The sequence below is a fragment of the Gopherus evgoodei genome, chromosome 1, assembly GCF_007399415.2.
Source record: "Gopherus evgoodei ecotype Sinaloan lineage chromosome 1, rGopEvg1_v1.p, whole genome shotgun sequence".
NCBI lineage: Eukaryota > Metazoa > Chordata > Testudines > Testudinidae > Gopherus > Gopherus evgoodei.
The window spans coordinates 366,074,162-366,099,650 of NC_044322.1; the positions used below are offsets into that span (position 1 = coordinate 366,074,162).

Consider the following 25,489-nt stretch of genomic DNA (forward strand, 5'->3'; position numbering starts at 1 on the left):
TTGATTCCTACACTGCACATGAACAAGCTTAAAATGTACACACTTGTAATTCCTTTGGACCTTATTACCCTCATGTATAAAGAAGGCCATGTTACAACGAATCTAAGGAGAAGTCAAAAGTATTGGCTTGTATTTCTGTTTCTGCAACTGACCCCAGGTGCCCTTCACCTCAACCTGCCTCTTTTTCTAGGCCCATCAGACAGAGTAAGGATGTTTAAGTGGGAAGTTCTTCAGTATCCTCAGAACTCAAGATTTCAAAGCCCCTCACAAACACTCCCTCGTGTTTCACACACGAAAAGGGTCGTGTTCTTATAACATTAATCCATTGTTGTGGGGATTAGACACCTCTGCACCGAGTCACACAGTGCAGTCACTTTACACAAAATGGAGGCCAAGATCTCGAGTGTCATTCCCTTAACCAGGTCATGATTGAAGGCCACACAATGGAGAAAAATGGCTCCCTGCTTCCTAGCAAATTTAGAATGAACTGCCTCATGTCCCTAATCACCACCAGCATGAATTGAAAGGACAAAACTGGATTCCTTTCATGACACCCACTTGGGCTATTGATGCTGTCCAGAATCGCTTTGACATTCATTTTCACTGCAGCACCAATACAGTCATTGGAATGAAGTTGGCTTAAACTATTTTAAGATGAAAGAGCCGAAGACTGCAATATGCATGTCACACCCTCTGAGGCTGAGATTAACTCACTGATCACCAATGTGAGGAAAACAGCTCCATCAAAAGGAGGACGCCTGAAGGCAATCAAATTTGTTTGGTAACTAATGAGGACCTCCTCCACAAACAGCATCTCAGATCCTCCAGGCACTCCTAGGAACTGTATAAAAGTGCTCACCACTCAGCACTCTTCTAAACACTTCTCCAGACTTCATCTCCTCGGTGAACTGGGTAAGTCCAGTTCCACTCAATCTCTTTCTAACCCCAGAGATCTCACAGTAGGGCCTCTTTTCATTTAAGATGCAATCTAGCATGTTCTCGCTGTAATTTTTATCAGGGATCACGGAGATCTTCCATAACTATCTTGTGTCATTAGTAAGTTGCAGGCACTGGCGGATTCATGAGCTAAAGCTAAAGGAGAGACTTGAAGAACAATTGGGAAACATATTACCTATTAACTGGAAATAGATTTAGGGCACTGAAATCTTTTCAGTAACTTTAGAAAGTCCCTTAACCATTTTTAACTTAGCTGGATTTGGAAGAAACTTTCCCAGGTTAGTCCAGAAAGATCCAATTCAGTAGTCTTCTACTTTATTCTGTACCAGCTGTTACACCTCAGTACTGGGGACAAGAGACAGATGAAGCTGACAAGTGGAGTGCTCCGGTTGAGTAATTCCTAGGTTCTCCTGAACAGAAATACCCATTGAAGGTGCTTCTCCTGAGATGATGTAATTTCATGTCGCTCTTATTCCAGTCTGTTTTTTACAGACAAAGTCATTGAGAGGGGCTCAAAGGGACCGGTTGGGAGGGACGCTTACTGCAAGTGGACAAATGGACAAGAGAGGAAGAAAGACCAAATAAGAACAAATACAAAGAAACTAACTCCACTCCTCCTCTCTCTCTCGGGCCCCATGCTGACCTCACCACCATTGTAACCGAGCTTTGAATCCTTTCTTCCACCAGCATTTCTACCTTCTCTTTACTCTCATCCCTCTTGCGTGTTGCAGGTTTACCTCCACCCCAGAAAGATGACTGTCTCCAGCCTGTGGTATCCAGAATGCGGGGTGGCCCGACCTACTCCAGTTACCGGCAGCTCCAACGAGCCATGCGTTAGGCAGTGCCCTGACTCTGAAGTGGTGATCAGACCCTCACCGGTTGTTGTGACCCTCCCTGGACCAATTCTCAGCAATTTCCCTCAGCAGAGTGAAGTAGCAGCCATAGGAGCACCTGTGGTGGGAGCCGGTTTTGGGGGCTCATTTGGTTGGGGAGGATTGCACGGCTATGGAGGCCTTTATGGAGGGTTGTATGGTTTAGGGAGATTAGGTGGTTATGGTGGCCATTACGGTCATGGGGGATTATTGGGCCACGGGGGATACTCTGGTTACTCAGGTCTTTACGGTTATGGGGGATTGTTGGGCTATGGGGGACACTGCGGTTACCCGGGCCTTTATGGTTCCGGGGGATTATGGGGATACGGGGGATATGGCCGCAGGTCTCTTGGTGGATATTGTGGGCCATGTTAAACCCAGCAGGAACACCCACAGAAAAAGGAAGAACCAGGAAATGAACAGCAAGATACAGATTCACCCCTGATCTTTTGGGCATGGCTTTCAGAAGTGCTGGGCAACCAGGGCTCCAGCTGAACTCAGTGGGAGCTGTGTGTGCTCAGCACCTTGGTCTGACAGCCGTGCTGCATTTCTAATGTTACGCTTTAGGACTCTTTCTGCCAAGGCTTTCCCGCCCGCGTGCTGATTCTCGCTTTTACATGTGGACTCATTCTGAATTACATGCAGGCTGTTTACACTGACCCCGCAAGGGAAGGAACAGCAGCCTTCAAATAGGCACCGTTTATGTTTAGTATCACTTTAAGTTCCTTTTAGGCACCACATTTTCTAGCTTTCCATCGGTACGTACCTCTAGGGGCTCACTTTGATCTTTGCTCTGGCCAGATGTCTAATGGAGAACCTGCCTAGTCTCTGCTTTTATTTTGCTTCGTCTCATTGCCCACCAACTGGAATAAAACAAAGAACTTATAATGGTTACAAAGGGGACTTCTTTGTCAACCTCTGCAGCTGCAACAAAGCAAACAGATCTTCGTGTCTGAAATAAGCCCCACTGAGGTGTGTGATGGGTCGAACTCTTCTTGAAACGCTGGAAATACATTCTTTCTGCTCTGTAGTATTTCTTCCTGAAACTGTGTACTGCCAATTTCATTTGCATTAAAAACTCTGTTGCATCATAATATCAGTCTTCTGGTTCTCCTTGTTCCTCCCTCCTTGCTTAAAAAATCATGTTGGACGAAATTCCTCCTTGTGTCGCTGGCACTTCTGCAGTTGTAATTTTCAAAGCCCTGGTAGGTGGAGTCTTTTTCTGCAAAGACTTAGGGACAGATTTTCCCTTCATTTACGTTCCCTTTAGTTTCAAGAAGATCAATCATATGATTTGTGTTAAGAGTCTATGAGAGTCTTTGCAGGTTTTCATAGGGAAAAGAAAAGTGGCCACAAGATCACATACTTCACTGTAGGCCATCGGTGACAGACTCTTCCTCATAGTGGGAGGGCCACGAGGACCCACCCCCAATGTGGTCCCACTCCTGCCCCTCCTATTCCCCAAAGCCCCACCCCCCTGGCCAAACCAAAGCTGGAGCCCAGAACAGGGAGCCCATTCCCCCAATCTGCCGGAGTTGGGGGGGCTCGAGAGCAGACCCAGCCTGTAGCCCCGGATCCCGCACCCCATCCATGGCAGATGGCGGGCTCAAGATTCCCCACAGTTTCCTGTGTGCTTCTTACTCTGACCCTGCTCCTGCTTCTGGCCCAAACGAGGGTAGAGTTTCATGGGTAAGAGGAGGGGCGGGGAGTCAGGCCCACATAAAAAGTGGACCTGACCCATAGTGGTTCCTGGCCCCCCTTCCACTTCCTCTTCCCCTTCCCCTTCCCCTTCCCATTCCCTGTTCCCCCAAACACACGCAACTCTTCAATAGAACCCAGTGGCAAAAACAAAAGTCAGTGTGCCTGATGGACACCTCCTTTGCATTAACTTTATGCAGCTGCTGTTAGAAAGTCAAAAGGCAGAAAGAAACGGTCCATATCCATGGAGAGGAGATCACCTAGCTGAATTCTCATTGACACTAAAGCCTTTTGACAGTGCTCTGGAATGGGAAAGAGGCACTCACTCAAGTCAAGGTAGATGTAGGTAACATCCACCTTATGGCGCCTGCCTTATTTGCATTTTACAACGTAGTGTAATACCTATTGTGTAGTTGAGAATCAGGCCCGGTGGGGTGATAACAGAGGAAACCCATAACCAGGAAGGCATTAGACGAAACCGATCAAGGGTAACATGGCAAACATAGACTCATAGACTCATAGACTCTAGGACTGGAAGGGACCTCGAGAGGTCATCGAGTCCAGTCCCCTGCCCTCATGGCAGGACCAAATACTGTCTAGACCATCCCTGATAGACATTTATCTAACCTACTCTTAAATATCTCCAGAGATGGAGATTCCACAACTTCCCTAGGCAATCTATTCCAGTGTTTAACTACCCTGACAGTTAGGAACTTTTTCCTAATGTCCAACCTAAATCTCCCTTGCTGCAGTTTAAGCCCATTGCTTCTTGTTCTATCATTGGAGGCTAAGGTGAACAAGTTTTCTCCCTCCTCCTGATGACACCCTTTTAGATACCTGAAAACTGCTATCATGTCCCCTCTCAGTCTTCTCTTTTCCAAACTAAACCACCCCAATTCCTTCAGCCTTCCTTCATAGCTCATGTTCTCAAGACCTTTCATCATTCTTGTTGCTCTTCTCTGGACCCTCTCCAATTTCTCCACATCTTTCTTGAAATGCGGTGCCCAGAACTGGACACAATACTCCAGTTGAGGCCTAACCAGCGCAGAGTAAAGCGGAAGAATGACTTCTCGTGTCTTGTTTACAACACACCTGTTAATGCATCCCAGAATCATGTTTGCTTTTTTTGCAACAGTATCACACTGTTGACTCATATTTAGCTTGTGGTCCACTATGACCCCTAGATCTCTTTCTGCCATACTCCTTCCTAGACAGTCTCTTCCCATTCTGTATGTGTGAAACTGATTGTTCCTTCCTACGTGGAGCACTTTGCATTTATCTTTATTGAACTTCATCCTGTTTACCTCAGACCATTTCTCCAATTTGTCCAGATCATTTTGAATTTTGACCCTGTCCTCCAGAGCAGTTGCAATCCCTCCCAGTTTGGTATCGTCCGCAAACTTAATAAGCGTACTTTCTATGCCAACATCTAAATCGTTGATGAAGATATTGAACAGAACCGGTCCCAAAACAGACCCCTGCGGAACCCCACTTGTTATACCTTTCCAGCAGGATTGGGAGCCATTAACAACTACTCTCTGAGTACGGTTATCCAGCCAATTATGCACCCACCTTATAGTAGCCCCATCTAAATTGTACTTTCCTAGCTTATCTATAAGAATATCATGCGAAACTGTATCAAATGCCTTACTAAAGTCTAGGTATATCACATCCACCGATTCTCCCTTATCCACAAGGCTCGTTATCCTATCAAAGAACGCTATCAGATTAGTTTGACATGATTTGTTCTTTAGAAATCCATGCTGGCTATTCCCTATCACCTTACCACCTTCCAAGTGTTTGCAGATGATTTCTTTGATTACCTGCTCCATTATCTTCCCTGGCACAGAAGTTAAACTAACTGGTCTGTAGTTTCCTGGCTTGTTTTTATTTCCCTTTTTATAGATGGGCACTATATTTGCCCCCTTCCAGTCTTCTGGAATCTCCCCCGTCTCCCATGATTTCCCAAAGATAATAGCTAGAGGCTCAGATACCTCTTCCATTAACTCCTTGAGTATTCTAGGATGCATTTCATCAGGCCCTGGTGACTTGCAGGCATCTAACTTTTCTAAGTGATTTTTTACTTGCTCTTTCCTTATTTTCTCTTCTAAACCTACCCTCTTCCCGTAAGCATTCACTATACTAGACATTCCTTCAGGCTTCTCAGTGAAGACCGAAACAAAGAAGTCATTAAGCATCTCTGCCATTTCCAAGTCTCCCGTTACTGTTACCCCCTCCTCATTGAGCAGTGGGCCTACCCTGTCCTTAGTCTTCCTCTTGCTTCTAATATATTGATAAAAAGTCTTCTTGTTTCCCTTTATTCCCATAGCTAGTTTGAGTTCATTTTGTGCCTTTGCTTGTCTAATCTTGCCTCTGCATTCCTGTGTTATTTGCCTATATTCATCCTTCGTGATCTGACCTGGTTTCCATTTTTTATAGAACGCCTTTTTATTTTGTAGGTCACGCAAGATCTCAAGGGTAAGCCAAGATGGTCTTTTGCCACATTTTCTATCTTTCCTAACCATCAGAATAACTTGCTTTTGGGCCCTTAATAGCGTCCCTTTGAAAAACTGCCAACTTTCCTCAGTTGTTTTTCCCCTCAGCCTTAATTCCCATGGGACCTTGCCTATCAGCTCTCTGAGCTTACCAAAATCCGCCTTCCTGAAATCCATTGTCTCTATTCTGCTGTACTCCCTTCTACCTTTCCTTAGAATTGCAAATTCTATGATTTCATGATCACTTTCATCCAAGCTTCATTCTACTTTTAAATTCTCAACAAGTTCCTCCCTATTGGTTAAAATCAAGTCTAGAACAGCTTCCCCCCTAGTAGCTTTTTCAACTTTCTGAAATAAAAAGTTGTCTGCAATGCAGTCCAGGAACTTATTGGATAGTCTGTGCCCCGCGGTGTTATTTTCCCAACATATATCTGGATAGTTGAAGTCCCCCATCACCACCAAATCTTGGGCTTTGGATGATTTTGTTAGTTGTTTGAAAAAAGCCTCATCCACCTCTTCCGCCTGATTAGGTAGACTCCCAGCACGACATCACCTGTGTTTTTTACCCCTTTTAGCCTAACCCAGAGACTCTCCACCCTTCCATCTCCTACGTCCATCTCCACCCCAGTCCAAGTGTGTACATTTTTAATATATAAGGCAACATCTCCTCCCTTTTTCACCTGTCTACATGAGGAAAGTTTGCAGAGGTGCTGATGAAATGCAGCTCTCTCATTCTTTCACATGGAGTTTGGTGCACTCAACACTTCTCAAAGCCAGGCCTATGGGATCAGAGGTGAATCTGTATCTTACCGTTCATTTCCTGCTTCTTCCTATTCCCATGGAGACGCCTGGTGGGCGCAATGTGGTTTACAATTTCCATTTAGGTCCCGATGACCCCATCACAATCCCCCCAGCCCTGTTTTCCCCAACAACCATATGGGCCCCTGTGACCATGGAGCCCGTCCTAACCATATTGGCCTCCATAATTGTATAATCTCCCATAGCGACTAGGACACCGGTTACAATATAATCCTCCATAATGTTATAAACCTCTATCAGCACATATGCCCCCATTGCCACCTCCAGTGTCAGCTGCACCTGAGGATTCCACTCTGCTTTCCTCAGGGAAAGAGCTGAGAATTGCTCCTGGCTTGTTACAGCTGTTGTGCACGGTGTGTGAAATGTCCTGTCTTTAAGAAGTATTAATTTATATATCCCCAGCTCCTCTGCCTTGCCCCAGCCTTTCTTCACTTAGGTACCCTGCCTCTACCTCTTAACGACAGGATAATTTTTGGGACAAAGACAGTAACAAGGATTCAAAAGAGCTCGTTAGGTCCCTCAATCCTTCATTCTTCCTTTCTTTCTTTCAAGACATCTTGCTTCACAAACACGTGCAGTGACTTTCCACACACGGTGCACAACAGCTGTAACAAGCCAGACATAAGGCAGTGCGCTGACTCTACAGTGCTGATCCAATCGCCACTGTCATTTCCTTCCCAGGAGCAATTCTCAGCTCTTTCCCTCAGGAAAGCAGAGCGGAATCCTCGGGTGCAGCTGACACTGGAGGTGGCGATGGGGGCACATGTGCTGATAGAGGTTTATAACGTTATGGAAACAACTACAAATAGAGGGTGTAAAAGTGCATTGCAAGATTCTCAATGGTTGATCATTGTTCACACTTAGAGGAGAAGATGTTTCACCCAAAGTTCACCCCAAAATCATCAAAACAAATTTTAAAAAATTGCCAAAATGAGCCTCTCTAAGAGTTACTCTCAGGTTAGTGATGTATCTGGAAGCGTCCAAGTAGGGTTCAGGTGATACAGGTTAGTGTTTGGCATGAGTGATCCCAACTACTGGAGTTTATTTCTGACTCTGCCAATCGATCCCTGTCTGACTTTCACCTGAATGTGCCTCCCTTTACCTCCATGGCAAACAGGTATAATTATTACTTTCAGGGTGGATTGTCTGAGGCTTCCTCCAGTCTAAGCATTTCAAAGTGCTTCACAAACACCCATCAAGTGTTATACTGCCAAAGAGATGAACTACTAAAGTAGTAATAACATTTTACAAGGATTAGATATTCCAACACTGAAGACATTGTCTGTAAAATGTCACTGCAGTGCTCAGTTTGTGATTTCCAGCCTTTGAAATTGGGGCTCTTTGATATTCGTTCCATATAGCTTTGCATTTCCCTTTTCTATATATTTTGACGTTTAAGGGTAGATACTGAACCAGCATAAAAGAGAATAGTTCCATGAACTTCAGATTGAAGGAACGCACTTTATCTAGTCTGGCGGAGAGAAACTGTGTTGGGAATGTCTCTCTCTCTGCATACAGGGCTCCTCTACCCCCTGCTGCTCAGATCCAACATATAGTGAAACCAATGGGAAACATCAGGTACTGCATCTCCACCCATGAGCAGCCAAGAGAAGTGGGTTTTGTGAGAGACATCAGCTAATAAAGCAAAGGAAGAAGCACAGCACTGACAGTTAAGGATTCCTTCTTCAACGATCAGAGAGCTGTGGGATGAGACTGGATTAATTGGAAGTCTGACCAACCTAGTGCATCCTGCAAGACCCGTCTCTCACACAAAGCTTTTCAGGCAGAATTAGAATAATTTTTAAATTGGAAAATACAACCCCACCAGGATTTCCTCTAACCCGAACAGCATGAAATTCTTTTCCTCAGCTGTAAGGCACAGAACGCCATTGAAGTCTGGGGAGCTCTACTCATGTCCACTGGTTCGGTATCTGCCTCTTGAGCTTTGTAAAGGAATGTTTACTAAAGAAAGGGAAATTCAAAGCTTTACTGAATGAAAATCAAACAGTCCCAAATTCGGAGCCTGGGAATCATCGACTGACTATTGACATGACATCAGAAACCTTAACATGGATCTGTAAGGTTCATTTAATCCAGCGTTTCTCTAATGAGGCCACCAGCGGATTTTTTTACAGCTACGTCAGCCTCAAGAAAGAGGGAGCCCAGGACCCTGCAGTCAGCTGCTGAGTTCCCAGCCCACCCTCCACAGGACAGGCTCTCAGTGAAGAGCTCTGGGAGGCAGGGACAGAGAGACGGGTTTCTGAAAGGTCACCAAAAAAATTGTTGGGAGAACTCTGGAATCTTAATCCATAATTTGGGAGCATCTAATCCCACAAAAAAAATCTGCTATTAAAATAATAGAACCTTGTGTGCACATACAACTTTAATGAGCCTGCAGTGCTTTGAAGTCCTTTGATTTGAGGAAGCCTGTGATCATTGAGCATAATATCACTATGAGATCTGGTTTATGTGGAGGTGAACAAGCACATTGAGGTGAAGGTTACACAGGTTGCAACTCACAGAGTCAGTAATAAAACCTAGTCCTAGTGATTACTCACCCATGCTCACCACTGCTCCTGAACTGCACTGGACAGTTCCCATTCAAGGCTTCCGAATATCCCACTGCAGCATCAGTGAAGTCAGTAGAATGATCCCAGGAATGTCGCTGGCCCGTAATGTTTTCAGAGGAAAGGGAGCTGAGGGGTGTATTGTGCCCCTCACATTGTGTGGAGTTAGCGAGAAAATGATCCTCAAAAAGATGTTGGTGTCACTAGGCATAAATCTAGGTAACTCGGGGGGGTGGTAAACCACAAGTGTCAATGAAGCCCTCCTGCTGGAGGCTTCAATGAACCAATGTTCCTCCATGTTAAACACTTTGTGTAACCTAGTGTAACCTAATATGTTAAGAGCTGTAAAATGTAGTGTTAGCAGTTAGTTTTCGGTTGTAACAGTCAGTTCTCTGCTGTAATACATTAAAGCTAGGCTAAAGCACGCTCAAGGCTGTTTTAAGATATGTCTCAGCAGTGGAGAGCGGGGAGGAAGGGGGAAGACAAAAGATTGAATGAGAAAACATACTGCAGCTGGAAGGGAAAGGAGGGGGGAGTGAGAAATCAGTTAGTCAGCAAGAAAGTTTTGTAGTAAACAACTATGATATAAAAAGAAGAAACTGCTTGTTTTAAGGGGGCAGGATTTGAGATTCTCTCCCTTGCACCTTATTTGAGCTTGGTTTGCTTCTCCACCCTGGTGTGTTTATTGGCGCGGCATATGAAGTGACGGACACACACACACACACACACACCCGCTGTTGCTTGGCCTCAGGCAGTTATCTGCCGGCAACAAAGACAAAGGGAAAAAATCACATCACTTGAAGGAGTTACTCAAAGTTTGATTTTTAACTCATTGGGCCTTCAGGAACAAAGGATCTCTCAAGTCCTCCAGCAGCCGAAAAAACTGTCTGAAAAAATTAAGGACTCAGGGGTCTTCTAATTCCTTTAATTTATTCTACTGTGTGAACTAGAGAACCCTATTCAAGTTGCTCTCTCCATAACCATTGAGACTATGTGCTAGTGATCCTTTTAATTTAGGACTGAATCTTGCACAGACACTCTGTGATTCTTAACCATGAGAAAGGTTTGGGTTTTTAAATTTTTTTTTCTTATTGAGTTGCAGGCATTGGTTTTTTCGTGGTTTATAAGTTAAGGCCTGGATTTTCAGAGCAAGACATGTACAATATTTGGCACACTACAGCCTGTTGATTTTAGTTGGAACTTGGGCATTCAAATCCCTTAGGGATTTCCAAAAAATCTCACCCCCAATTTTTGATTTAGGGTTCAGGAAGAAATTCCCTACATTTCCTCCATAAAGTGTTCATTAATTCTTTTTCTGCTTTCTTCTGAAGCAGACGGTGAGTGATACTCATTGAGATAACATACTGTATTAGATGGGCCACTTGTCTCTTCTAGCATGGGAATTGCAACAGTCTCGCTTTCAGAAGTGAATCTAGATGCAGAACCTCCTCTGGCTTAACTTAGTGTAGCTGCAGTGAAGCCAGTGGATCAGAGCAGATTTGCACCAGGGGAGGAGCTGGAGTTCTGTTTTGTTTTGATTTAAAAACCCATTTTTCTTTATTCATCAGTAAGTGTTGGTGACTCGCTGAGGTTTACAAACCAAAGCATGTTCTTGTGATACTGGACTGAACTCCTGTGTCTGTCAGTAGATGTCAGAGGACTGTTGGCCACTCACTAAAGGTTAGGGGAGTTTTTTTGGTGGCCCTGTTCCAACACCATAAGGAAGGTGAAGGACCAATGAGAAATCAGGGATCTTGAGACTAACTGTCCCCAGAACCAATGATGAGAGCCCAAAACGGCCTGTCAGCCTAATTGACAGGGTAGGTAGGCCAATGAGGGAGTCAGGAGCCCGGGGTCCCGTCCTCCGTGTGAGCTGGAGCTACCTCAGCCAGCGCGGGCCCAGCTAAGGTGAGAGCAGCAGCCAGAGCTGAGCTGAGCGGAGCCGCAGCCAGGCTGGGGCAGAGTGGGGCTGGGGCTGGGGCTGGGGCTGGGGCTGGGGCCGTCCGGAGCCGGGTGCGGTGAGCAGCTGGGTGAGTGGGGGGGACCCTGGGCAGAGGGTCCAGCACAGGGAGACGCCACCAGCCAAGATGGGGATCATGACACTGACGGGGGCCTGATGCTGGGAAGAAGGGTCCTGCCACCTGGAGCCTGAGGGCGTGTGGGAAGCGCCAGAGCAAGTGTCCGACCCGCAGCGTCCCTGCAGCACGGCCAGGGACTGGGCAGGGGGAACAGACTGTGAACTGCCGTGACACTGCAGAGACGGCTGTGTGTGGTGTCCCTCAGCCCACAGGGTGGGGTGACTTGTTCCTTTAACCTGTCTAATTTATTCCTTATTTATTTATTAGTTGCTGTTTAATAAATCAGATTTGCTCTGAAGTACATGTGCCGTAGAACCTCAGCGCTACGGACACCTCGGGAATGGTGGTTGTCTGTAACTCTGAAATGGTCCGTAACCTGAAGATGTTACGGAATTCAGCCACTGCTGAATTGGGGCTGCAGCCATTGGGGGTGGAAGCATCCAGTGTGAGGAGAGTACCCTGGAGTGGGGACAGCTGAGCCCCTGACCTAAGTGACCGTGAGAAGATTAAGGATGGAGCCCCACCAGGATTTCTAGTCCGAGCCTTGTCAGGGTTACAAGGACAGTAGAAGAGGAGTCCTTGAGGTCAGGCAGGCCTCTGGGAAAACAGAGTGGGAATTAGGACTCAGATTCATTCATTAGTAAATTCAAGCGGGGTCCATATAATCTGGTAAAGTTCCCCACAGAGGTGGGACCATCTCCTACTAACATATAGGTTATATCCTAACAAGGAATCTTGTATCATTAATGCTATCCCAGCCATGTTCTTTGCACTATTTTTTTAAAGGACTGGAAATTCCAAGCATTAATGATATACATTTTATATATTTATATCTCTTAGAGACAGGATATTTTTAGGACAAAGAGAATAACAAGGATTCAAAAGAGCTGGTTGGGTCCCTTCTTCTTTCTTTCTTTCTTTCTTTCTTTCTTTCTTTCTTTGTCTCTCTCTGCATCTCTCTCTCTCTGCTTTTCTCTCTTTAGGTCTCTACATGACCTCAGTTGCAATAGGAGCTAATCATTAAAATTTTTATTTCCCTTTCTAATGTACCTTAAGTTTATTGTCTTGCCTGCTGTGTGTTTCAGGTTTATCGCCATGGCAGAAAGATGTCTTGCTTCACAAATGTGTGAAGCTGCAATAAGCTACAACATGCCAGGTGTAAGCCAGTTCCCTGCTTCCACAGTGCTGATCCAGCCACCACCTTCCCAGGAGCAATTCTCAGCTCTTTCCCTCAGAAAAGCAGAGTGGGATCCCCAGGAGTAGCTGACATTGGAGGTGGTGATGGGGGCAGATGTGATGATAGAGGCTCATAACGTTCTGGAGGGTTATATGGTTACGGGGGTTCCTGTGATGATGGGAGATTATACAGTTATGGGGGCCCATACAGTTAGGATGGACTCTATGGTCATGGGGTCCATATGGTTGTGAGGGAATACAAGTTTAGGGGGATGGCGATGGGTAGGATTACCAGATAGTAACTGTGAAAGAACGGGATGGCGTGGGGTGCGGGGGGATAATAGGCGCCTATCTAAGACAAAGTCCCAAAAAACAGTATTGTCGCTTTAAAAATGGGACATCTGGTCATCCTAGCGATGGGGCCATTGTTATGTTAATGGCAGCTGTGGGCCATGTTAAATACAGCAGGTATATCCATGGGAACAGGAAGAACCAGGAAATGAGAGGCATGATACAGATTCACATCTGAGCTCATAGGCCAAACTTTGAGAAGTGGTGAGTACACTGAACTCAGTGTGAAATAATGAGCGAGCTGCATTTCATCAGCACCTCTGCAAAGATTCCTCATGTTTCCCATGTTAAACTCGATGGGTTTCCTCTATTGCTTCCCTAGCGATAGGTTTCTTCTGTTATCAGCACAATGGGCCTGATTCTCAACTACACGACAGTCAACATAAACAAAATGTCTCGCGGTCCACCAGCAGATTGCCCTGATGGGCCACAACCCGAAGGTTCCCCACCCCTGGTCTAGGTGATCTCCTATCCATGAATATGGACGATCTCTATCTGCCTTTTAACTTTCTAACAGCAGCTGCATAATGGAGAAGCTTTTCGAACTTCTGCTTTTATTGTGCTTTTTTTCAGTTGAGAGAAGTACTTCCAAAAGGTGGCAGATGGACTGGAGTGCCAAACTCTACAGCTGCAAGACAGACCTCAGAGAACTGTGAGAAAGATACCATTTTGGAGCTGGGGATAGGATACGGCTCTCCATAAAACGATGGTAATCTAGTCTTCCTACTCTGCTTTCTTTCTTTATTCTCTATTCTGACAATTTCCTACTCCCCTTTATGTCTTATTCAAATATATACTACCTCATACTATTGGTCATCTGGTTTAATTGTTCTTCCATTCGTTATCTTTTCATATTACCAAAGGTTCATCCCACAGCATCTCATCCTTCACCAAGAATTCACCATTTTCCTCTCTGCTGGGCTTCTTGCTGGGCTCACTCAACTGCATTGTCTTACAAGACCTCACTTTCTTGCCTGCTCATGGATGGAGAGGTAGTTTCTGGCAGAGTACAGGTTCCAAGACTTAACTCAAACCCTTTGTACAAAACAGCACTGTTTCCTTTCCCTCTCCACCATCCCTCCCCTTGACTAATCAGCAAATCTGCTCTAGGCAGCGCTTTGACAATCCTTTGATGACAGCCACATGTGCTACTGATGCCACCCATAACCACCAGCTGGCTCACACAATGTTAAGATGAAAGACAACTGAAGAGTGCAACATGCATATCACCCCCTGTGAGGCTGCAATTCATCCAAAGGAGGACTTACAAAGGCACTCAAGTTTGTGTAAGCAGAGTCAGGATGAGCTCTCCCCTGACCTCTGGTGGTGAATTATGGGAAGTGTGGAAAGAAGGCCAGGAAATGTGAACTCTCAAATATTTGCATGGGCACACCCAGCAAGGCACCCTGGGATGGTTATTTTGACAGCTGGGCTCCCCAATTTCTTTGTTATTGGGGCAGGAGGAAAAGAAATGGGATGCCGCATTGTTTCCTTCCTTTATTAAAAGGATTTTGCTACACTCCGTCTCCATGCTTGCGAGAGGGGAAGTATGGCCTCCTAGAGGTGCCCAGGGGGGTGTGGTATGTAAGTGTCCCAGTTCACTGGGTGGGGGCTCGAGCCGGTCATGCATTGTGTTATTGAAACGGAACCCCTGGATCCTGAACCCGGCCCTTGTTGCTGCCAACTCAGAGGGGCAGAAGGGTTACATTTGTTTGGTAACTAATTAGGACCTCTCTCACAAACAGCATCTCAGATCCTCCAGGAAGTCCTAGGAACCGTATAAAAAGTGCTCACGACTCAGCACTCTTCTACACCTTTCTCCGGACTTCATCTCCTCGGTGATTCGGGTAAATCCAGCTTGAAACAATTTCTTTGTAACCACACAGATATCACAGTAGGGCTTCTTTCAGTTTAAGACGGAGTCTTGCATGTACTCACTGTGATCTTTATCAGGGATCAGGGTGTTCTTCCTTAACTATCCTGTGTAATTATTCAGTTTCAAGGGCTGGTGGATTGATAGGAAACATATTTCCTGTTAACTGGATAAAGAATTAGGACATTTAAATCTTTTCAGTAACTTTAGAAAGTCCCTTAGCCATTTTCACTTAGCTGGATTAGGAAAAAACTTTCCCAGGTTAGTCCGGAAAGGGTCAATTCGGTGGTCTTCTACTTGACTCTGAAGCAGCTATTACTCCTCAATACTGGAGAGAGAGAATGGATAAAGTTCTCAAGTGGTGTGATCCAATTTAGCAATTGCTATGTTCGCCTGAGCAGAAATACCCATTGAAGGTACTTCTCCTCAGATGGTGTAATTTAGTGTAGCTGCAGGTCAGTGGACCTGAACCCATTTAGCCCAGCTGAGGAGCTTGTCGTAAGTGATTTCTTTGGAGAAAAGCCAAATCTCTGTTTCTTCATCAGCAAGTTTTGGTGACTCCCAAGATTTGGAAACTCAAAGAGCCACCTTCTGACACCAGAATCGACTGGTTTGCACGCAGAGGTTAAATCCTCAAAGGAAAGGATGTGATTACCATGATCCCAGAAATGTTCTCTTTGATAAATATCTAAAATAGATCCAGAATGCCAGGTGTCCATCATTATTCCAGTCAGTGTTTTTCAGACAAAGTCATTGAGAGGGACACAAAGGGGCGAGTTGGCTGGGAAGTTTACTGTGAGTGGACAAGAGGTGTAGAAAGAGATAAAGGAACAAATACATGACCACACCCATGCAGACTAAATGCACTCCTCCTCGCTCTCTCAGGCCCCATGTAAACCTCGCTACAGTTATAACTGAGCTTTGAAGCCTTTCTTCCACCAGCACTTCTACCTTCTCTTACTCTAGTCCCTATTGTGTGTTGCAGGTTTACCTCCATCCCAGAAAGATGACTTTCTCCAGCCTGTGCTATCCAGAATGTGGGGTGGCCCGGCCCAGTCCAGTTACTGACAGCTGCAACGAGCCATGCGTTAGGCAGTGCCCTGACTCCGAAGTGGTGATCAAACCTTCACCGGTTGTTGTGACCCTCCCCGGACCAATTCTCAGTAATTTCCCTCAGCAGAGTGAAGTGGCAGCCATAGGAGCTCCTGTGGTTGGAGCTGGTTTGGGGGGCTCATTCTGTTTGGGGGGATTGTACGGCTATGGAGGCCATTACGGAGGATTGTATGGTTTAGGGAGATTAGGTGGTTACAGGGGCCTTTACGGTTATGGGGGATTGTTGGGCTATGGGGGACACTGCGGTTACCCAGGCCTTTATGGTTTCGGCGGCTTATGGGGATATGGGGGATGTGGCCGTAGGTCTCTTAGTGGATATTGTGGGCCATGTTAAAGCCAGCAGGAACATCCGTGGAAGCAGGAAAAAACAGGAAATGAAGGGCAAGATACAGATTCACCCCTGATCTTTTGGGCATGGCTTTCAGAAGTCCTGGGCAAACGTGGCTCCAGCTGAACTCAGTGGGTGCTGTGTGTGCTCAGCACCTTGGGCTGACAGCCGTGCTGCATTTCTAATGTTACGCTTTAGGACTCTTTCTGCAAATGCTTTCCCATCCATGTGCAGATTCTTTTATTTGCATGTGGACTCATTCTGAATTACACGTAGGCTGTTTACACTAACCCTGCAGTGTGAAGGAAACAGGGGCCTTAAGATAGGCATCATTTACTTTTATTATCACTTTAAGTCCATTTTAGACACCACATGTTCTATCCTTTCCATCAATATGTACCTTTAGCGGCTCACTTTGACCTTTGCGTGGCAGATGTCAAACAGAGAAACTGCTTAGTCCTCTGCTTCTATTTCCCTTTCTCTCATTTCCCACCAACTGGGGGAAAACAAGGAACTTAAAATACTTTCAATGGGGACTTGTTTGTCAATCTCTGCAGCTGCAGTCAGAAGAACATACACCCCGTTGAAGTATGCAATTGGTCAGAGCCCTTCTTGAAACATTGGAAATGCATTCTTTCTGCTCTGTAGTATTTCTTCCTGTAACTGTGTATTACCAATTTCATTTGCATTAAAACTCTGCTGCATCATAATATCAGTCTTCTGGGTCTCCTTGCTCCTCCACACTTGCTTAAAAATGGTGTAGGGGGAAATTGCTCACTGTGGAGCTGGCACCACCGCGCACTTCTCAAGTTGTAATTTTCAAAGCTCTGCAGTAACAGGAGAATCCAGCCCTTGGAGTGGTTGATAGCAGTCTGCAGCCCTGAGTACCAGGGTGGGGTTCCTCCTTGCATAAACCTGTTTTAGCCAAAGAATCTTTTCTTGCAAAGACTTAGACAGGTTTTCAATTTAAGAAGATAAGTTTTTCCTTTGATTTCAAGAAGGCCAATCATCACATGGTTCACAATAAAAGTCAGTGAGAATCTTTGCAGGACAGCAACCCAGGCTTTCGTAAGGAAAAGAAAGTGGCCTTCTGGAAAGCTAAGTACTGTGTTCCACTGGATCCCCTTTGTCACATGTTTGTTGACCCCTTCAAAGAACTCTAATAGATTAGTAAGACACGATTTCCCTTTACAGAACCATGTTGACTTTTGCCCAACAATTTATGTTCTTCTAGGTGTCTGATAATTTTATTCTTACTATTGTTTCACAAAATTTGCCCTGTACTGACATGAGACTTACCGGTTTGTAATTGCCAGGATCACTTCTAGAGCCCTTATTAAATATTGGCATTACATTAGCTATCTTCCTGTCATTGGGGTACAGAAGCCGATTTAAGAAAAGGTTACCAACCCTAGTTAATAGTTCCACAACGTCACATTTGAACTTCACAGACACTCTTGGGTGAATGCCATCTGGTCCCAGTGACTTGTTACTAAGTTTATCAATTAATTCCAAAACCTCCTCTAGTGACACTTCAGTCTGTGACAGTTCCTGAGCTTTGTCACCTAGAAAGGCCGGCTCAGGTTTGGGAATCTCTCTAAGATCCTCAGCCATGAAGACTGAAGCAAAGAATTTGTTTAGTTTCTCCGCAAAGACTTTATCATCTTCAAGCTCTCGATCATCCAGGGGCCCCACTGGTTGTTTAGCAGGCTTCCTGCTTCTGATGTACTTAAAAAACATTTTTGTTATACTTTTGGAGTTTTTGGCTTCAAACTCTTCTTGGCTTTCCTATTACATTTTTACTCATAATTTGGCAGTGTTCATGCTCCTTTCTATTTACCTCATTAAGATTTGACTTCTACTTTTTAAAAGATGCCTTTTCTCTCTCACTGCTTCTTTACATGGTCGTTAAGCCATGGTGGCTCTTTTTTAGTTCTTTCACTGTGTTTCTTAATTTGGGGTATATATTTAAGTTGGGCCTCTATTATGGTGTCTTTAAATAGCGTCCATGAAGCTTTCAGGGATTTCACTGTAGTCACTATATGCAGTGATCCTTGGGTCTGTGAAGCATCCGGTGTGAAGAGAGCACCCCAGTGTGAGGACACCCTGTCCCTGTCCTAAGTGTCCATGACAAGACTGCGGGTTGAGTCCCTCGGGAATTCTGGGCTCACCATTGTCGTGGATACAAGGTGTCAGGGCTCCCTCCCCTCTCTTAACTTCAGGGTACAGATGTGGGGACCTGCATGAAAGACCCACAAAGCCTATATTCCACCAGCTTAGGTTAAAGCTCTTGCATAAATTAAGTGTCCGCGGATAAAAGGGAAGGTCCTTTCCTGGATTGAGAACTGGTTAAAGACAGGGAACAAAGGGCAGGAATTCAATGGTTAATTCTCCGAATGGAGAGGGGTAACTAGTGTGTGTTCCCCCAGGGTCGTCCTAGGACCAGTCCTATTCAACTTATTCATAAATGATCTGGAGAACGGGGTAAAGAGAGAGGTGGCAAAGTCTTGCAGATGCTACTAAAAGTGCTCAAGATAGCTAGGACCAAATCAGAGTGTGAAGAACTTCAAAAAGATCTCTCAAAACTAGGTGATTGGGCAACAAACTGGCAAATGAAATGTAATGTGGCTAAATGTAAAGTAATGCACATTGGAAAAAATCACCCCAACTATACATACAATATGATGGGGGCTAATTTAGCTACAAGAATCATGAAAAAGATCTTGGAGTCATCATGGATTAGTCTCTGAAGGACATCCCCCTGGTGTGCAGAGATGGTCAAAAAAGCAAACAGGATGTTAGGAATAATTAAAGAGGGGATAGAGAATAAGATGGAGAATATATTATTGCCCTTGTATAAATCGATGGTACGCCCACATCTTGAATATTGCGTATAGATGTGGTCTCCTCATCTCAAAAAAGATACACTGGCACTAGAGAAGGTGAGAGAAGGGCAACTAAAGGATTAGGGGTTGGAACGGGTCTGTAAGGGTGCGGACTCATTCCTGCGGCAACATCCTGCTGGTCTCTCAGGGAATTAGCCATTCCAGTTCTGGAGTGCCCTCTTCAGGCCTCTCAGTGATCCGCCTGCCCTCTGGCCCCATGTCCCTCCCAGGACCCCGGTGCCCTGTTAGCTGCGGTGCTGCTCCTGAGCACTACCCCCTTTCTCTCAGGGTCTCCCCACCCACTATCCCCACCTCACCTCAGTATCAGGCTACTTCCAGTCATCATCTAGCCCCATGCCCTGGGGCAGACTGCAGTATCAGCCACTCATCAGTGGCAAGGTGGGGTTTGGACCTGCTGCCTTGGCCTACCCCTGGACTGCCTTCTGCAACCCCCAGTACTTGTTGCCCTCGTGCTAGGCCACAGTCTAGGACTTTCCAAGCTGCAGCTTCCCAACTCCTCTGCCTTGCCACCAGCCCTGCTCCACTCAGGTACCCTGTCTCTAGCTCCCCTGCAAGCAGGCCCTTCTCCTTCTACAGGCAGAGGCAGACTGGCTGGGCCTCTGGCTCACAGCCTTTTCTAGGGGCCAGCGGGCCTGACTGGGGCATGGCCCCAAGCTGAGCCTACTTTCCCCCAATCAGCCCAGGCTTTTAGAGCTGCAGCCCTCTGCAGGGCTGCTTTTCAACCCCTCAGGGCAGAAGCGGGTAACCACCCTGCCCCAGGGTCCCATGTGAGGAGAGCTTAAAGAGGCTAGGACTTTTCAGCTTGGAAAAGAGGAGACTGAAAGGGGATATGATAGAGGTGTATAAAATCATGAGTGACATGGAGAAAGTAGATAAGGAAAAGTTATTTACTTATTCCCATAGTACAAAAACTAGGGGCCAGCAAATGAAATTAATGGGCAGCAGGTTTAAAAGAAATAAAAGGAAGTTCTTCTTCACACAGTGCCCAGTCAACTTGTGGAACTCCTTGCCTGAGGAGGTTGTGAAGGCCAGGACTATAACAGGGTTTAAAAGAGAACTGGATAACCTACATGAATTTAAGTCCATTAATGGCTATTAGGCAGGATGGATAAGGAATGGTGTCCCTAGCCTCTGTTTGTCAGAGGGTGGGGATGGATGGCAGGAGAGAGATCACTTGATGATTACCTGTGAGGTACACTCCCTCTGGGGCACCTGCCATTGGCCACTGTCGGTAGAGGATACTGGGCTAGATGGACCTTTGGTCTGACCCAGTACGGCCGTTCTTATGTTCATGTTCTTAACCAAATAGGTAACCAAGGTGAGCACACACCAGACCTTTGGGGTTTTTAGGGCAGATTCTTAAAAACGAAACTTGATTAAAAGAAAAAGTAAAAGGCACCTCTGAAATCAAGAATGGAAGGTAATTTTAAAGGGTGATAAGATTTAAAACACAGAGGATTCCCCTCTAGACAAAACTTGAAAGTGACCAAAAAAAAACAGGAATAAACCTCCCTCTTAGCACAGTGAAAATTCACAAGCTAAAACAAAAGATAATCTAATGCATTTCCTTGCTATTACTTACTATTTCTATAATATCAGATGTATCATTTCAGTAGGAGCTGGCTTCCTTGCTTGGTCTCTCTCTTTGTCTCAGAGAGAACAACACCACACACAGCACAAAGCAAAAACCTTCCCTCTCAGATTTGAAAGTATCTTCTCCCCTTACCGGTCCTTTTGGTCAAGCATCAAGCAGGTTATCTGAGTTTCTTAACCCTTTACAGGTAAAGGAGGGATTTTATGCTACCCTTAGCTGTGTGTTCATGACACAAGGTCTCTGCCACACAGGAGAGTGGAAGGGGAGCCCTCAAGGTCAGGCAGCCGCTGGATAAAGGGAGTGGGAGCGATGACTCATTCTCAGCTAGGCAATTCCACTGGGGGAGCTTATCAACCAGGAAAGTTCCCCATGACCTTGAGACCATCCCCTACTCATATAGAGGTTACATCCTACCAAGGAAACTAACATTATTAATGCTATCCCAGCCATCTTCTTAGAGACAGGATAATTTTGGGGACAAAGAGAGTAACAAGAATTCAAAAGAGCTCGTTAGGTCCCTCAATCCTTCTTTCTTGCTTTCTTTCAAGACATCTTGCTTCACAAACACGTGCAGTGACATTCCACACACCGTGCACAACAGCTGTAACAAGCCAGACATAAGGCAGTGCGCTGACTCTACAGTGCTGATCCAATCACCACTGTCATGTCCTTCCCAGGAGCAATTCTCAGCTCTTTCCCTCAGGAAAGCAGAGTGGAATCTTCGGGTGCAGCTGACACTGGAGGTGGCGATGGGGGCACATGTGCTGATAGAGGTTTCTAATGTTATGGAGGATTATACTGTAACCGGTGTGCCAGTGGTTATGGGAGATTATAGTGTTATGGAGGCCAATACGGTTAGGACGAGCTCCATGGTCACAGGGGCCTATATGGTTGTTGGGGAAAACAGGGCTGGGGGGATTGGGATGGGGTCATCGGGACCTAAATGGAAATTGTAAACCACGTTGCGCTCACCAGGCATCTCCATGGGAACAGGAAGAAGCAGGAAATGAACGGTAAGATACAGATTCACCTCTGATCCCATAGGCCTGGCTTTGAGAAGGGTTGAGTGCACCAAACTCCATGTGAAATAATGAGAGAGCTGCATTTCATCAGCACCTCTGTAAACATTCCTCATGTTTGCCATGTTACCCTTGATCGGTTTCGTCTAATGCCTTCCTGGTTATGGGTTTCCTCTGTTATCACCCCACCGGGCCTGATTCTCAACTACACAATGGGTATTACACCACACTGTAAAGTGCAAAGGAGGCAGGGGCCATAAGGTGGATGTTACCTACATCTACCATGACTTGAGTGAGTGCCTCTTTCCCATGCCAGAGCACTGTCAAAAGGCTTTAGTGTCAATGAGAATTCAGCCTGGTGATCTCCTCTCCATGGATATGGACCGTTTCTTTCTGCCTTTTGACTTTCTAACAGCAGCTGCATAAAGTTAATGCAAAGGAGGTGTCAAGCAGACACATTGACTTTTATTTTTGAAACTGGGTTCTTTTGAAGAGTTGCATGTGTTTGGGGGAACTGAATGGGAAGAGGAAGGGAAGGGGAAGCGGAAGGGGGGCCAGGAACCACTCTGGGTCAGGTCCACTTTTTATGTGGGCCTGACTCCCCGCCCCTCCTCTTACCCATGAGGCTCTACCCTCGTCTGGGCCAGAAGCAGGAGCAGGGTCAGAGTAAGAAGCACACAGGCAGCTGTGGGGAACCTTGAGCCTGCCATCTGCCATGGATGGGGTGCGGGATTCGGGGCTACAGGCTGGGGTCTGCTTTCAAGCCCCCCAACTCTGGCAGATGGGGGTGATGGGCTCCCTGTTCTGGCTCCAGCTTTGGTTTGGCCAGGGGGGCGGGGCTTTGGGGAATAGGAGGGACAGGAGTGGGACCACATTGGGGATGGGTCCTCGTAGCCCTTCCACTATTAGGAAGAGTCTGTTACCGTTGGCCTACAGTGAAGTATGTGATCTTGTGGCCACTTTTCTTTTCCTTATGAAAACCTGCAAAGACTCTCAGAGACTCTTAACACAAACCATATGATTGATCTTCTTGAAACTAAAGGGAACGTAAATGAAGAGAAAATGTGTCACTAAGTTTTTGCAGGAAAAGATTCTATCTACCAGGGCTTTGAAAATTACAACTGGAGAAGTGCCAGCAGCACAAGGAGGAATTTCATCCAACACGATTTTTAAGCAAGGAGGGAGGAACAAGGAGAACCAGAAGACTGATATTATGATGCAACAGAGTTTTTAATGCAAATGAAATTAGCAGTACACAGTTACAGAAAGAAATAATACAGAGCAGAAAGCATATATTTCCAGTGTTTCAAGAAGAGTTGTGACCCATCACATGCCTCAGTGGGGCTCATTTCAAACACGATGATCTGTTTGCTTTGTTGCAGCTGCAGAGATTGAGAAAGAAGTCCCCTTTGTAACCATTATAAGATCTTTGTCTTATTCCAGTTGGTGGGAAATGAGACGAAGCAAAATAGACTATGCAGCCTTTCCATTAGACATCTGGCCAGAGCAAAGATCAAGGTGAGGCACTAAAGGTACATACTGATGGAAAGGTAGAAAATGTGGTGCCTAAAAGGGACTTAAAGTGACACTAAACATAAACGCTGCCTATCTGAAGGCTGTTGTTCCTTCACCCTGCGGGGTCAGTGTAAACAGCCTGCATGTAATTCAGAATGAGTCCACATGTGAAAGCGAGAATCAGCACACGAGGGGAAAGCCTTGGCAGAAAGAGTCCTAAAGCGTAACATTAGAAATGCAGCACGGCTGTCAGGCCAAGGTGCTGAGCACACAGAGCTCCCACTGGGTTCAGCTGGAGCCCTGTTTGCCCAGCACTTCTGAAAGCCATGCCCAAAAGCTCAGGGGTGAATCTGTATCTTGCTGTTCATTTCCTGGTTCTTCCTTCTTCTGTGGGTGTTCCTGCTGGGTTTAACATGGCCCACAATATCCACCAAGAGACCTACGGCCATATCCCCCATACCCCCATAATCCCCCGGAACCATAAAGGCCCGGGTAACCACAGTGTCCCCCATAACCCAATAATCCCCCATAACCGTAAAGACCTGGGTAACCACAGTATCCCCCATGGCCCAATAATCCCCCATAACCATAATGGTCACTATAACCACCTAACCTCCCTAAACCATACAACCCTCCGTAAAGGCCTCCATGGCCACGCAATCCCCCCCAACCAAATGAGCCCCCCAAACCGGCTCCCACCACAGGTGCTCCTACGGCTGCTACTTCACTCTGCTGAGGGAAATTGCTGACAATTGGTCCAGGGAGGGTCACAACAACAGGTGAGGGTCTGATCACCACTTCAGAGTCAGGGCACTGCCTAACGCACGGCTCGTTGGAGCTGCCAGTAACTGGACTAGGCCGGGCCACCCCGCATTCTGGATACCACAGGCTGGAGACAGTCATCTTTCTGGGGTGGAGGTAAACCTGCAACACACAAGAGGGATGAGAGTAAAGAGAAGGTAGAAGTGCTGGTGGAAGAAAGGATTCAAAGCTCGGTTACAATGGTAGTGAGGTCAGCATGGGGTCCGAGAGAGAGAGGAGGAGTGGAGTTAGTCTCTTTCTTTTTGTTCCTATTTGGTCTTTCTACCTCTCTTGTCCATTTGTCCACTTGCAGTAAGCGTCCCTCCCAACCGGTCCCTTTGAGCCCCTCTCAATGACTTTGTCTGTAAAACACAGACTGGAATAAGAGAGACATGAAATTACATCATCTCAGGAGAAGCAGCTTCAATGGGTATTTCTGTTCAGGAGAACCTAGGAATTACTCAACCGGAGCACTCCACTTGTCAACTTCATCTGTCTCTTGTCTCCAGTACTGAGGAGTAACAGCTGCTACAGAATAAAGTAGAAGACTACTGAATTGGACCTTTCTGGACTAACCTAGGAAAGTTTCTTCCAAATCCACCTAAGTGAAAAAAGGTTAAGGGACTTTCTAAAGTTACTGAATAGATTTCAGTGCCCTAAATCTATTTCCAGTTAATAGGTAATATGTTTTCCAATTGTTCTTCAAGTCTCTCCTTTAGCTTAAGCTCATGAATCCACCAGCGTCTGCAACTTACTAATGACACAAGATAGTTATGGAAGAACTCCGTGATCCCTGATAAAAATCACAGCGAGAACATGCAAGATTCCATCTTAATTGAAAAGAGGCCCTACTGTGATATTTCTGGGGTTAGAAAGAGATTGAGTGGAATTGGACTTACCCAGTTCACCAAGGAGATGAAGTTCAGAGAAGTGTTTAGAAGAGTGCTGTGTGGTGAGCACTTTTATACAGTTCCTAGGACTGCTTGTACGATCTGTGATGGTGTTTGTGGAGGAGGTCCTAATTAGTTACCAAACAAACTTGATTGCCTTCATAAATCCTCTTTTTGATGGAGCTGTTTTCCTCAGCGTTGGTGATTATTGGGCTAATCTCAGCCTCAGAGGGTGTGACATGCGTGTTGCACTCTTCAGTTGTCTTTCATCTTAAAATTTTTTAGGCCAACTGCATTTTTTTTTCATTCCAATGACTTTATTGTTGCTCCAATGAGAATGAAGGTCAAGGTGATTCTGAGCGGCATCAGTAGCACAAGTGGGTGTCATCAAAGGAATCCAGTTTGGTCCTTTCAATTCATGCTGGTCATGGTTAGGG

The 25,489-nt window shown here is 45.8% G+C and overlaps 2 protein-coding genes and 1 long non-coding RNA gene across 5 annotated transcripts; 2 read left to right on the forward strand and 1 right to left on the reverse strand.

Moving 5' to 3' along the window:
• The first annotated feature begins 874 nt into the window (after positions 1-874).
• On the forward strand, positions 875-2,204 carry LOC115647750 (claw keratin-like). Its single transcript, XM_030554517.1, has 2 exons — positions 875-912; positions 1,689-2,204. The coding sequence occupies exon 2, from the start codon at positions 1,710-1,712 to the stop codon at positions 2,202-2,204; it is 495 nt and encodes a 164-aa protein (XP_030410377.1). The 5' UTR covers positions 875-912; positions 1,689-1,709.
• A 9,213-nt stretch (positions 2,205-11,417) lies between these two features.
• LOC115635875 lies at positions 11,418-14,787 on the forward strand. 3 transcript variants are annotated; one of them, XR_003996731.1, is made up of 4 exons: positions 11,418-11,699; positions 13,587-13,722; positions 13,877-14,005; positions 14,124-14,411. It is a non-coding gene; the product is annotated as an uncharacterized LOC115635875 (long non-coding RNA). The 3 variants fall into 3 exon arrangements; XR_003996727.1 differs by lacking the exon at positions 11,418-11,699 and adding an exon at positions 14,759-14,787 and having other exon boundaries at positions 12,671-13,722; positions 14,124-14,299; XR_003996725.1 differs by lacking the exon at positions 11,418-11,699 and having other exon boundaries at positions 12,671-13,722.
• An 8,773-nt stretch (positions 14,788-23,560) lies between these two features.
• LOC115635807 (claw keratin-like) lies at positions 23,561-24,337 on the reverse strand. Its single transcript, XM_030535070.1, has one exon. The coding sequence runs from the start codon at positions 24,262-24,264 to the stop codon at positions 23,770-23,772; it is 495 nt and encodes a 164-aa protein (XP_030390930.1). The 5' UTR covers positions 24,265-24,337; the 3' UTR covers positions 23,561-23,769.
• Positions 24,338-25,489: the final 1,152 nt, after the last annotated feature.